Source organism: Hypomesus transpacificus, chromosome 19 (genome assembly GCF_021917145.1).
Source record: "Hypomesus transpacificus isolate Combined female chromosome 19, fHypTra1, whole genome shotgun sequence".
NCBI lineage: Eukaryota > Metazoa > Chordata > Actinopteri > Osmeriformes > Osmeridae > Hypomesus > Hypomesus transpacificus.
The window spans coordinates 9,768,542-9,779,825 of NC_061078.1; the positions used below are offsets into that span (position 1 = coordinate 9,768,542).

At 41.7% G+C, this 11,284-nt stretch overlaps 2 protein-coding genes across 4 annotated transcripts; both read right to left on the reverse strand.

Annotated features, from left to right (window-relative positions):
* Positions 1-21: 21 nt before the first annotated feature.
* Positions 22-4,990, reverse strand: csnk2a2a (casein kinase 2, alpha prime polypeptide a). Of its 2 annotated transcripts, XM_047041638.1 has the most exons (13): positions 4,835-4,990; positions 3,974-4,362; positions 3,646-3,757; positions 3,354-3,455; positions 3,118-3,168; positions 2,670-2,729; positions 2,463-2,546; positions 1,902-2,012; positions 1,658-1,759; positions 1,325-1,425; positions 953-1,101; positions 654-741; positions 22-496 (listed from the first exon to the last, which is right to left on the reverse strand). In XM_047041638.1, the coding sequence occupies exons 2-12, from the start codon at positions 4,075-4,077 to the stop codon at positions 668-670; spliced, it is 1,050 nt and encodes a 349-aa protein (XP_046897594.1). In that variant the 5' UTR covers positions 4,078-4,362; positions 4,835-4,990; the 3' UTR covers positions 22-496; positions 654-667. The 2 variants fall into 2 exon arrangements, with proteins under 2 accessions (XP_046897594.1, XP_046897593.1); XM_047041637.1 differs by having other exon boundaries at positions 3,974-4,990.
* Positions 4,991-5,318: 328 nt separating this feature from the next.
* Positions 5,319-10,556, reverse strand: LOC124482215 (zinc finger protein 319). 2 transcript variants are annotated; one of them, XM_047042669.1, is made up of 2 exons: positions 10,371-10,556; positions 5,319-9,317 (listed from the first exon to the last, which is right to left on the reverse strand). In XM_047042669.1, the coding sequence occupies exon 2, from the start codon at positions 9,114-9,116 to the stop codon at positions 7,317-7,319; it is 1,800 nt and encodes a 599-aa protein (XP_046898625.1). In that variant the 5' UTR covers positions 9,117-9,317; positions 10,371-10,556; the 3' UTR covers positions 5,319-7,316. The 2 variants fall into 2 exon arrangements, with proteins under 2 accessions (XP_046898625.1, XP_046898626.1); XM_047042670.1 differs by lacking the exon at positions 10,371-10,556 and adding an exon at positions 10,131-10,331.
* Between the last annotated feature and the right edge of the window lie 728 nt (positions 10,557-11,284).

The window sequence follows — 11,284 nt, forward strand, 5'->3', positions numbered from 1 at the left end:
CATAAAATAAAACACACCCCCTTTAAATAAAAATGGTTTATTCTCTTTCAATATAGTATTTGTTCTATCCATAGCAGAAAAGAGCCTCCATGCCACTCAGTGCTATTACCTGGAATATAATCTCAGGTCACCACAGCTTCATACTGACTCACATATCTTACAGCACAACACTGGCTTTATACTGATCCAACAACAGTCACTTTGCTCATTTTAAAACTGGGGTTGAGATGGGGAGGGGGCAGGACTGGGATATGTTGAGGGGGTTCGAGAATGGAAGTCACACGTCGAAGCTTGGGTCCAATGCACTTTGTTGGTGACTGGGCCAAGCAGTGCCACAAAGGGCTATGGGGGATTGTGCAAGAAGATATAAGGTTTGAATCCAAGTGTGTTTGTGTTTGTATGTTGCTAATTGACATATCGCTCCAGTATGGCTGTTGACTTGGAGGCAGCGGTTTCTGCCACGAAAAGGTCACAAGTTGAGGTAACAAAGGTTTTCCTGGAAGAGTGAGAAAAATACAAACCAAGATAAGGCCCTGAATATGGGATCTACTCAAACATTCCACTGGATCTCTAAGATTGGATCAGTTCAAGTCATGTGGTGGTCACCCATTATTGCCCCTTTGACTAAATGTGTGTACATGTTGGCATTTCACCTCCTCTCTGCTCATCATGTTGCATTGGAGCCACTTATTGCCTTTGTGCCATCTGTGTTGGAGTTTGATTGTTCCTTCAGCACGGGATCTGGGGGATAGACACAACCATTCTACCTCAAATATGATAGAACAGAATAAACCCACCCTTCAATGCACAAAATAAAAAACTATTTGCGCTTCAGAGACAAGCATTTGTGACACACATAAATACACAAACACATGGATTCTACATGATTTCCAGACTGACAAGTGAGTGAGTGTGAGCATGTCTGTGCATAGCACTAAAGAGATACACTTACAGAAGTAAGGGTGTTGCATGGCCTCCGCAGCAGTCAGCCTCTGCTGGTGGTCGTAGCGCAGCAGCTTGTCCAGCAGGTCCAAGGCCTCTGGGCTCACCAGGTGCTGGTTCTCCGTCTGGACAAACTGCTCCCAGCGCTTCCTCGTCTGCCTAGGAGGAGAAAGAGGTGGATGGACAACAAGAAGAAAGAGGAGGGGTGTGGATGAGAAGCAGGGAAGAGAGGGGTGTGGATGAGAAGTAAGTAGTGGGGTGGATGAAATGATGGGGACCAAGGAGAGCATCCAAATCAATGTTAAACCATAAACTTTGATAAAGTCCTAGACTGACTTCCCTCATCAAGCTAGCCCTCTCTAAAGGGTGGTGGTACACTCACTGTCCCAGCAGGTCTTTAAAGCGGGTGTCCAGTTCTATGTGGTACTTGTGCAGGTAACCAAACAGCTCATCAGTCCCCAAAACCTTGGCAATGCGGACAAGCTAGGATTCAAGGCAAAATACAGTCCAGGGGTTAATAGCTACTTCTAAACATGGGCCGTCAACATTTGCAAAAATAAAAAATAAAATAAGTTAACTGTTCATAATGGATGCTGTGTGTACATGATTTGTATGTTATAAGTGGATTGTACAGTAGACAGATTGACTTCAATTATAATAATACATTGGTCAAAAGACACTATTCCTCTTTCTCGTGTTTTTGTGCTGTAGTTACCTGGTCATAGTTGTCTTGGCCATGGAAAAAGGGCTCTTTCAGGAAGATCATGCTTGCCAACATGCAACCTAGACTCCACATGTCCAAGCTGTAGTCATACATCTGGAAACAAAACACCATGTTCTTTGAGCATGGTTCTTCACTTGTTGAACAATTTCTCATTAAATGACACTGCCGATACAAATGCACCGACGGTGGTTATCCTATGCAGTTTGTGAGTGTGGTGAGTGTTACCGGTCCATACCTGATAGTCCACTAGTAGTTCTGGGCCTTTGAAATACCGGGACGCCACTCTGACATTGTATTCCTGAGCAGGATGGTAGAATTCTGCTAGTCCCCAATCTATGAGACGCAACTGTGCCACAGAAAGACAGCTGTTATAATACCCCACTCAGCTCTAATATTCAATGGGAATGCGAAACCTGCAGTATCTTTTCTAGTAAATTACTGACACCTAGCGTTTGATTGTCAACATGACAGACTAGACGGGGAAAGTAGATGCATTTCCAAAACTGCTCTGAGCCATGACCCATAGGAGGCCCTTTTTTCGGCCTCCATGAAAAAAATCTTGGGTAAACTGTTGTAAGCAACACTTCTTCCTGTGCAGTAAGTTTACCATTGTTTCAAACGACTAAAAGAATGCACCATCTAGCAATGCCAATACAAAAGAATCAACACATATTTCTGTTGACTTGCTGTTGTACGTTGTGACAATTGGAAAAACTTATGTTTTCCCTAATCTACAATAAGAACATTGTTCAACTCAGATAAAGTATTAGGGCTGAAAAGCTTTTGTAGACTGTACTTTTCTCATCTGATGGTCGATCATCACGTTGTGTGGCTTCACATCCCTGTGCATGATACCCATACTGTGGCAGTAGTCCAGAGCCTTTATGAGAAAGACCAGACACAAGCATGGTGTCAGTCATCCAAAAAATCAATATACTATAGAAACCAAAAGGGACTGAGGATAAAGACCTTGGTAGGTTGTTTTATGTTTAACTACTCTTACCTTGAGAAGCTCATACATGTAGAAACGGATATCAAAGTCTGTGAGCTTCTGGTAAAGTTCCTGTGAAAAAAAGACAAAGGTAAGGGGATAGTTTAGTGAAACCTTGAAAGCTGTATAAAGACAAGTTGCTTTAAAAGCCATTCTATAAACAAAAACTTGAGTTGCAGATGGATGTAATTTGTCTGTAAATTGTTAGGAATTAGGAAGAGAAATTAGTGCTTTTAATGTTAAGAGTACAATTTTATTTTAAAATAGATTTCAAGTTTAGTGTCTTTTAGTATATTTTGACTTGGATCTCATAACAATAAATTAGGTCAAACTAGTTAGATACAATTCAATATTAGTATCTTTGGAGGAATGTTTAAAACAAAAATGGACATAGATGACTTAACATGAATGGTATTTCCTTAGTAGTTTCACATGAATGATCTTGACCAAACATCAGTACCTTAAAATCTGTGTTATTGATGCACTCAAAGACAAGCGCTGGTGTTCTGGACTGCAAGAAGAAGATAACAGGAATGCTTAATTGATGGGAAGGACAAAAATCAGCTTGACGGTAACACTGACTGAAATCCTGAAGCCTTACAAGCATGAATTTCAAGTGTATCAAATATGGAGGCCAGAGGAGAACACTCATAACAAAAACTATTCACATGTACCAAAGATAAAGAGCAGACATACCACAGGATCCTTCACCGTGTCAACCAATCGAATAATGTTGGTTCCCCCTCGCAGGTTCTCAAGGATTTTGATCTCCCGCTTTATCTTCTTCTTCTTGACAGGCTACAAACGGTAAATCAACGGTAACATTCAAAAGAGGATCAAAAGAGGAATAACTGTGGGAAAAACATTCACATCGTGTTGGGATGTAACCTAGCCTGGACTGCCAAAGGTAAAATAAATAAATACAACATGCATGCATATCCCCAATATCTTGCTTATATGTACTTTGATCATTGGTTTAAGAGCTCACCTTCAGGATTTTTACCACCACTTTCTCATTGTTACTGACGTTGATGGCCTCAAATACCTCACTGTATTTGCCTCTTCCTAATTTGCGGACCAATTGATAGTTGTCTTGATTGCTGCGGAAATAATTGAGAACAATTAGCAGAGAAGGACAGATTAAGTATGAAAGAATTATACCAAATTCGATTTCAGCCGGTTACATAGTTGCTGACTAGATTTGTAAATCAAATTATTTATGCTGGGGTAGGTATATTACACTGTGTTTAACCCAAATCTTTACGCCGACAGAACACCAGTCCATCATCATGCCTTTCTCAAACTGTGATAGTTACCTCCAGCTTGGCACGTGTGCATCATAGTCCCAATATTCCCTGCTCTTCTGCGTGTTGACATCGGTATACACCCGAGCTTTGCTACTGGCCGCGGGACCGGGCATCGCGAGCTTGGGCGCTCGTTGTTGATGAAGTTCACCTTGCACAGCGGTCCTCTTGGCGCGAAATTGGAAGGCAAAGCACAGACTTTCGGAGATTCCAGGCTTTATTATCTCAGAGTACAGTTTAACATTGGTTTGGGCGACTTTCGCCAGGAGTTGCTGACTGTAGTCTACTGCCAAATTCTTCCGACCCGCAGCACTTGCGGTGCGAATAGTTAGTGCTACAATGAACGAGTGCCTGAGCCCCCTGAACAGCCTGTTAGGCAGGATGTGATGATGGCCCGCCAGCTTCAGGGAGGCGACAGGAGAAGGGAGAAAGAGGATGAGGTAGAGCACAATATTGAAAATGTGGGATTCAATTGCGTACAGCTGGCAAATATATCTAACACAAAAAAAATCGGAACTAACTAATAAGCTAACTAGCAAGCTACACAAATCAATAGGCCGAGAACAGGTTTAGCTAGCTTAGCTAACGTTAGCAAGCTAATTTAATTTGAAAGACCCCCCTCTTTGAGGGCAAGGGCCGAACAACTCTATAGACAAGCGGGTATAACTATGAAACAATTTGCTTTGCAAAAATTATATTTGTCAATAATTAGCTTGACAAATCAACTACTACGATAGCATTGCTAGCTACGTGTGAGCTCATTTGTTATAGAAATGGTGGTTGACAGCTGGCTAGCCCCGCACTCACTCACTGACTCAGAGGAAGTCCTACCGACATGTAGCACGCTATCAATGCTGTGCTTATGACCCTCACCGGGGCGCAGAGTTCGAAAGATGTTGGAGAAAAAAAAATCACTAAATAAAATCTTTGAATAACCGTTACGAAATAGATGTATTTTCACGCTATCGTCTGCTGCAAGAGAGCACCGCGATTCCTGCCGTTGCTGGTCTCCCGTTGCAACAAACATCACCCGGAAGTAATAATGTACATCCAGTAACCCCAAGGTTTTGAGTAGAAGAACCTGCCCAAGAAACTACATTGATATAATTAATGTCTTTGGTTGCATCAAGGCGTCCATGTCAGCCCATACCATTTGCATTTTGTTTTTGTTATTTAGTCACAGCTGATTATTTTTAGTATTCTTTTTTTTTTCAGGCAGCACCAACTAAATCCTGTTTCCAGTAACATTTGTGTTGATCTAGTCAATGATTACGAAGCTCTACTGGTGACACATTTATTGTAAGCTACTTGGACACAAAAAACTTTAAAGTGATCATAGATTTATTTGTTGGTGAGATTTATTTATTTTTTTGCGCTGTCTGTTTACAGTATGAACATGATGTACATTTTCAAAGATTCAATGCACATATCTCCATTGCCACACGAATGATGCTCTAGAGTGCATTTCCACATGAAATAGGTTGGGAGGCATATGCACCACAACATAGCTGACCAGCACTGACATGCAGAACAACGAGGCATATTGTTGGCAAAGTGCTTATACTACATGTGACTGAATTCTTACTCCTGATTGACTGGTCAAACTAAATATCCCATCTTAAATCCTTCCAAGGTTTGGTTAGAGAAACTGGGAATATAGTTTATTGTTAATATATAAAATAGCACAATGTATAACTAGCACACATTAACATTGTTATAATTTGCCCTCAACATTTACACTAACATCAGTCATAACACAACTTTCTCAGAGGCAACTCAGAACAATAATGAATTTATCCAAATAAGGTTAGATTCATGGCAACATCCCACACACCAACTAAGGCAGACTAAATAATGATTACCTATAGATTTTAGTTTTTTTTTTTCACACAGTAACTGCTGATCTGAAGTTGAGGTGAGTGAAAAAAGTGCAGTCAACATGTCCTTAACATCTCTAGTATGATCTGAGTAGAAAAGCAGGTAGCAGAAGCACAGTACATTTGAATCCTCTATATGAGCATATATATCTATGCTAAGTATACAAACAGTATGTCAAATAATTAGTAGATGAACATTGAAGGTATGAGCCAGTACACATTGGTGTGTTTCTACAGTTTTAAATCATACAGGATACGGAGCTAAGTTTATTTGGAAATGGCAAATAACAGTTGCCATTTAATTATTATACAAGAATTATGTACAACATATTTACAAAACATATATTTGCAAAAGTATTCACTCCCTTGTAAACAAATCACTCAGTTCAACCACCCAGTCTAATTTCAGCATTGTACACTAGACTATGCTCTTGAACACTGAGACAGAAGGGGATATTTTAAATGACCGCAAGTCAAGGGTTTTTGGTAGCAGACCAGAATCAAAACTGAACTCTGAGCTCAGTGTCATCTCCAGTTACATTTTCAGAGATGTTTTATACGTTTTATTTTCGATAAATTAGAGAATTTATTTGTATACACTGTCAATTTGGGTTAGTGTAAGTAGGCAGGTAGGAAAAGGTCATTTAGAAATTAATCTATAAGGTTGAAAAAAAGTGAATTGTTTAATAATAGGAAGTAAATACTTGGCATGGTATTGTATAAGATATAACCTATTACAATTGAACGACTTATCTTTATACAGTTGTGAAAGAAACAAACAACTATAATTCAACGCCAATGTACAATAATGAATTCACAAATACTCATGCAAAAACCTTTTCATTTAGCCTACTTCAGCGGTTTTGGGATTAGCCTGCAAGAGTATTCAGAGTTCTAAGAAGGGGTTCTAGCAGTGCAGAAACTAAATAAATCAATGTAAAGGAAAACAATTTAAAGACAACACTAAGACCAACATAAAGGCACATGGAATTTCCTACCTTCTTTTTATTTTATTTTTTATTTTTTTTACTTTAGACAAAACACATGCAATGGTAGGAGGTCCCACACTCCACCTTTGATCTTCAATTGTTTAGAATACCTTTCTCCGTTACATCGATTATTTTTTAAAGTTGCATTTTGTGATTCCTCAATGGCCAATGAACATGCCTTCTGTAGATGCGGGCCATCACATGAAGTTAGGAAGACCCAAAGTCACTTATCAGGACAAATTGTAAGTTGAGGATAAAAAATTAGCAAACTAATTTCTAATGATATCAGTTTATGCATGAAGATGAAGATGCATCTCTCCGTCAACAAAAGGAGACAAATGTTTTTATGCAACATGGAAGGTGAGGTACAGGTTGTGTCTATAAATGCAAAGAATGATTGTGTCTATACATAAGTTGGGTGGTATACGGTGATACTCCATGCCCAGAGGGCCTTACTCTCACTGTGCACAGGGCCTCTGGTTGGCTAAATCATGGAATGCAGGGGGCCGCAGGATAGCCACTTCCTTCTGCAGTATGTTGGACTGTGTGCTCCTGCAAGGCTGTCAGGTCAACAAAACGCTCACCACACCACACACACTTGAACTGGGTTTCCCGGGAGTGTACACTCTGATGCTTGGCCAGGTGTTCACGTTGCTTGAAACTCTTATCGCAACTGGCACATTTGTATGGTTTCTCTCCAGTGTGAACACGTCGATGGCGTTGTAGCTCAGAGGAGTACTTGAAGCGCTTTTCACAGTCCGGACACTTTAGCGGTTTCTCTCGAGTTGGGTCACAACGGTGCTGGACAAACTCAGAAGATGATACGAAACGTCGGTCACACAGGGAGCATTTAAGAGGTTTCTCCGTGCAGTGAGAGTTCTGGTGTCGTTGGAGTGTTGAATTTTTCTTGTATCCTTTACCACACACATCACATTTGTATGGCTTCTCCACTGGTGCAGAGCTAGACCCTGATCCGCCACATTTGTGCCTAAGCAGTTCTCCCGATTGGCTGAAACCCTTCTGGCAGGAAGCACACTTAAACAGGCTCTCCATGCCGTGGACTTGCTGGTGGTACAGCAAGTGAGATGGTTGCAGGAATCCCTTGTCACACAGGTTACACTTGAATGGGCGGTCTGCAGGATTCTTGTGAGTGCGGCGGTGGCGCACCAGTGCGTACTGCTGCTTGAAGCTCATCTGGCATTCCTCACACTGGAAGGGACGCTCCTCAGAGTGGGTGCGTTCGTGCTGCCGTAAGTCTGACGGACGCTTGAAGCCTTTTCCACAAGAGCCACAACGAAATGGCCGTTCCCCTATTGGCTGGCACTGGTGGTGCAGGAGCTCAGACGATTCCTTGAAGTGCATTTCGCACAAATTACACTTGAACAGATGCTCACCTGAATGAGCGTACATGTGGCGCACAAGGTGCGACCGGTGCTTGAAACACTTCTCACAGACAGCACACTTGTATGGGCGCTCCGAGCTATGGGTGCGCTGGTGGTGGGCCAGGTGAGATGACTGGCTGAAGCTCTTGTCACACGTGTCACACTTGTAGGGCTTCTCACCTGTGTGCACTCGTTCATGACGTGACAGCTCTGACAAATGGCGGAAGCCCTTATGGCACACTGAGCACTTATAGGGCCTATCCGGAGCGGAGGCTTCAAACGCTGTTGGGGCTGAGGCACCCATCGAAGCTCCACCGCTGGAAGCTTCGCCAGTAGATGCCTGCAGAGGGTTAGCAGCGGAAGAAGTTGGGGTGGCATTTCCAGAGCCAGGTCTGTATGTTTTCTCACAGATGGAACATTTCATGGGATTGTTTCCATTGTTGTGTGCATTGTGATGCTGTGCTAGCGAGGTGAGAAGAGAGAACCCCATCTTACACACGCCACACACAAAGGGCTTTTGCTCCACTTGTACACACTGGTGTTCCAGCAGGTCAGTAGCCTGGCTAAAGATCTTCATGCACTGCGTGCACTGAAAGGAACGGTCCTGGTTTACCATGCATTGATGCTCATGTGGATTGGCCAGGTGAGAGATATCATGGCCACAGGCTCCACACTTATGTCCTCCCTCACCACCTACCTGTAAGGAGGGCTGTTGGGAGGGCACAGAGAGCTGTTGGCCATGCTGGCTGTGTTGTGGTTGCTGGAGGGCTGAGTCAGGTTGCAGGACAACCCCATAAACTGCACAGCCAAGAGGGTTGTCGGAGGCCGGGGGAAGGGTGTGCACCACTGGCGGTGGGACCACAGCATGCTGCTGCTGCCACGCCTCCGTCATCCTGCCACTTCGCATGTATGGATTCAGCTTTCAATGTGTGAGGAGGCCAAGGAGTTTCAAAAGGAGCCCGTTTAAAGAGATAACGATTTTGCTTCAGATAAGTCACCAACAGTGTACTATTAACAACTGGAATGTGATTGTCCATAAGAGACTTTAATTGTCATATGGTCCAAAATGATGATCTTATCATCCGTTTTCACTTTACCAGATGAAACCCTGCAAAAGGGGAAAAAAGAGTCGAACATAAATGGAGTCATCAAGTAATCAGTTGTAAAAGAAGCTAGTTATCTCCCTCAATACTGTTACTTACTAGGCTACTACTCGCCGGTGTTTAACGTGCATCATTGAAATTTCAGCTACAAATACTTTCCAAGTAACAATCCAATAGCACACAACACAATTTATTTTAAAATCCAAGTAATCAATCAAATATATTTCAGTTGTTTTTCCAATGTACACTGTGTACAATTGTTAAAAATGAAAATAAATAAAAAAAACCATCGCACTTCGTTTATGACATGCAACATTAGGAATAAATTAAGATTTTAGTAGATTAAATTGGGTTTATCTGGAAGAGATAATGACAGTCGTTAGACATTCATCTGCAGGTATTTTAAGCCACGGCTGATTTCAACAATCTCAACAGTAAAAGCAAACTGCTGTATTGTCATTATATCTTTTGATCATGGCTTTGCGATGTGCGATTGATGATGCTAACGCTAGCTAGCTAACGTTATGTGTGCGAGCAACGGTTTAGCAGGCACAAAATACGTGGTGCAAATGAAAGATATTGAGATAACTCTAATCGTAAAATTGCAGAAGGATGACAATGCACGTAATCGTTCTGTTACTGCATATTTAGATAGCTGGCGTGCCTTGTTGCTTGTGTTAGTTAGCTACAGTAGCTTGCTATATGTGGCTCGCGCAGGCATCAAAATGGATTTCCATTTGCAATTTGTTATTACCAAATGGACCAAATATTTGCAGTGGGTCACAGTCCAGGTCTACAAGTGAGCAAGTAATACATACAAAATAAGGTCAAGCTGTAGCAGACCATCGTTCCCGGCTTGTTATTATCCAGATATTTCCCGTAATTATTAGCTTCGCAGTAAGGCCCCCTGATGGTCTGTGATTCAACGAGACCATGGACTCTCAGTAGCCCTCGACCTGGGCCACCCTGGCTGCAGCCAGCATACGAGCCGCTTGGTTACAAAATATACAGCCACTAGCTTCAACATTTTTCCAGACGTTATGTCAGTGACAACTTACAATTTCAATGTATAACTGTGAGGCGTGTTTCCCTTGTCGTATTTTTGACCAGCAGTCGACGACCTTCGAAAAAAATATTCTGCTGGATTGAAGACTGGGCGAGATGCGACTGAAACCAAACGCCATCCCCTTCAAGCGCGCACCGGAAACATCCAGAGTCTGCTGCATAGTAGCCTACTGTACACATTTGGCTGTCTTTGCAGTCCATTGTGTGGAAATTCACTTAAACCGTGTTTTTATTTTTTCATAGTCAAAAGGTGCAATACAATACAAATGTACACAAATATTTACTTCATGGCTACCTGTGTCTTTGGAGGTAGTCAGGGATGTGTGATACTTTTTTGTGTGATGGTTTTCACAACTAGCTATATCATGATACTGAAACGGAGTTCATAGTCAAGTTTTGTGTAACTGGGCGATAAGTAGACTTGTGCTGTCTGTTGGCAGTAGCCTTGTTAAAACGAATCCATAACGTATTTACATATTTAAGTGGTGAGCCATTTTATTCCAAGCCCTCACTGGACAATTTTTGTAAATTCTTTCATTTTCTCAGACTCAACTACATATTGCGCTCCCTGTCTCTGCTGTAGCCTACTGCACACACAAGGTTAACGGACACAACATAATTGGATCGACCAATTATGGCATGTGAATTGTTTGTTAGAAATTAATTCTGGTTGTTTGTACTTGTGTTTATTTTGTTGTTTTGTGTGTTATTTATTTATGATTTTTAAAAATTAACCTCTACTACGTTTATGATCTGTGCCCTAGCTGAAATTCCTTAAGGATTTTAAGTTTACCGATGGTTTGTGTGCTTTACACCCTTTCTCTTAACCTTGTTGTCCTTTTTTGTATAGTGTACTGCTAAGATTTGTCAACTACATGAAATGATTTAATTCTAAATACCAATGGTT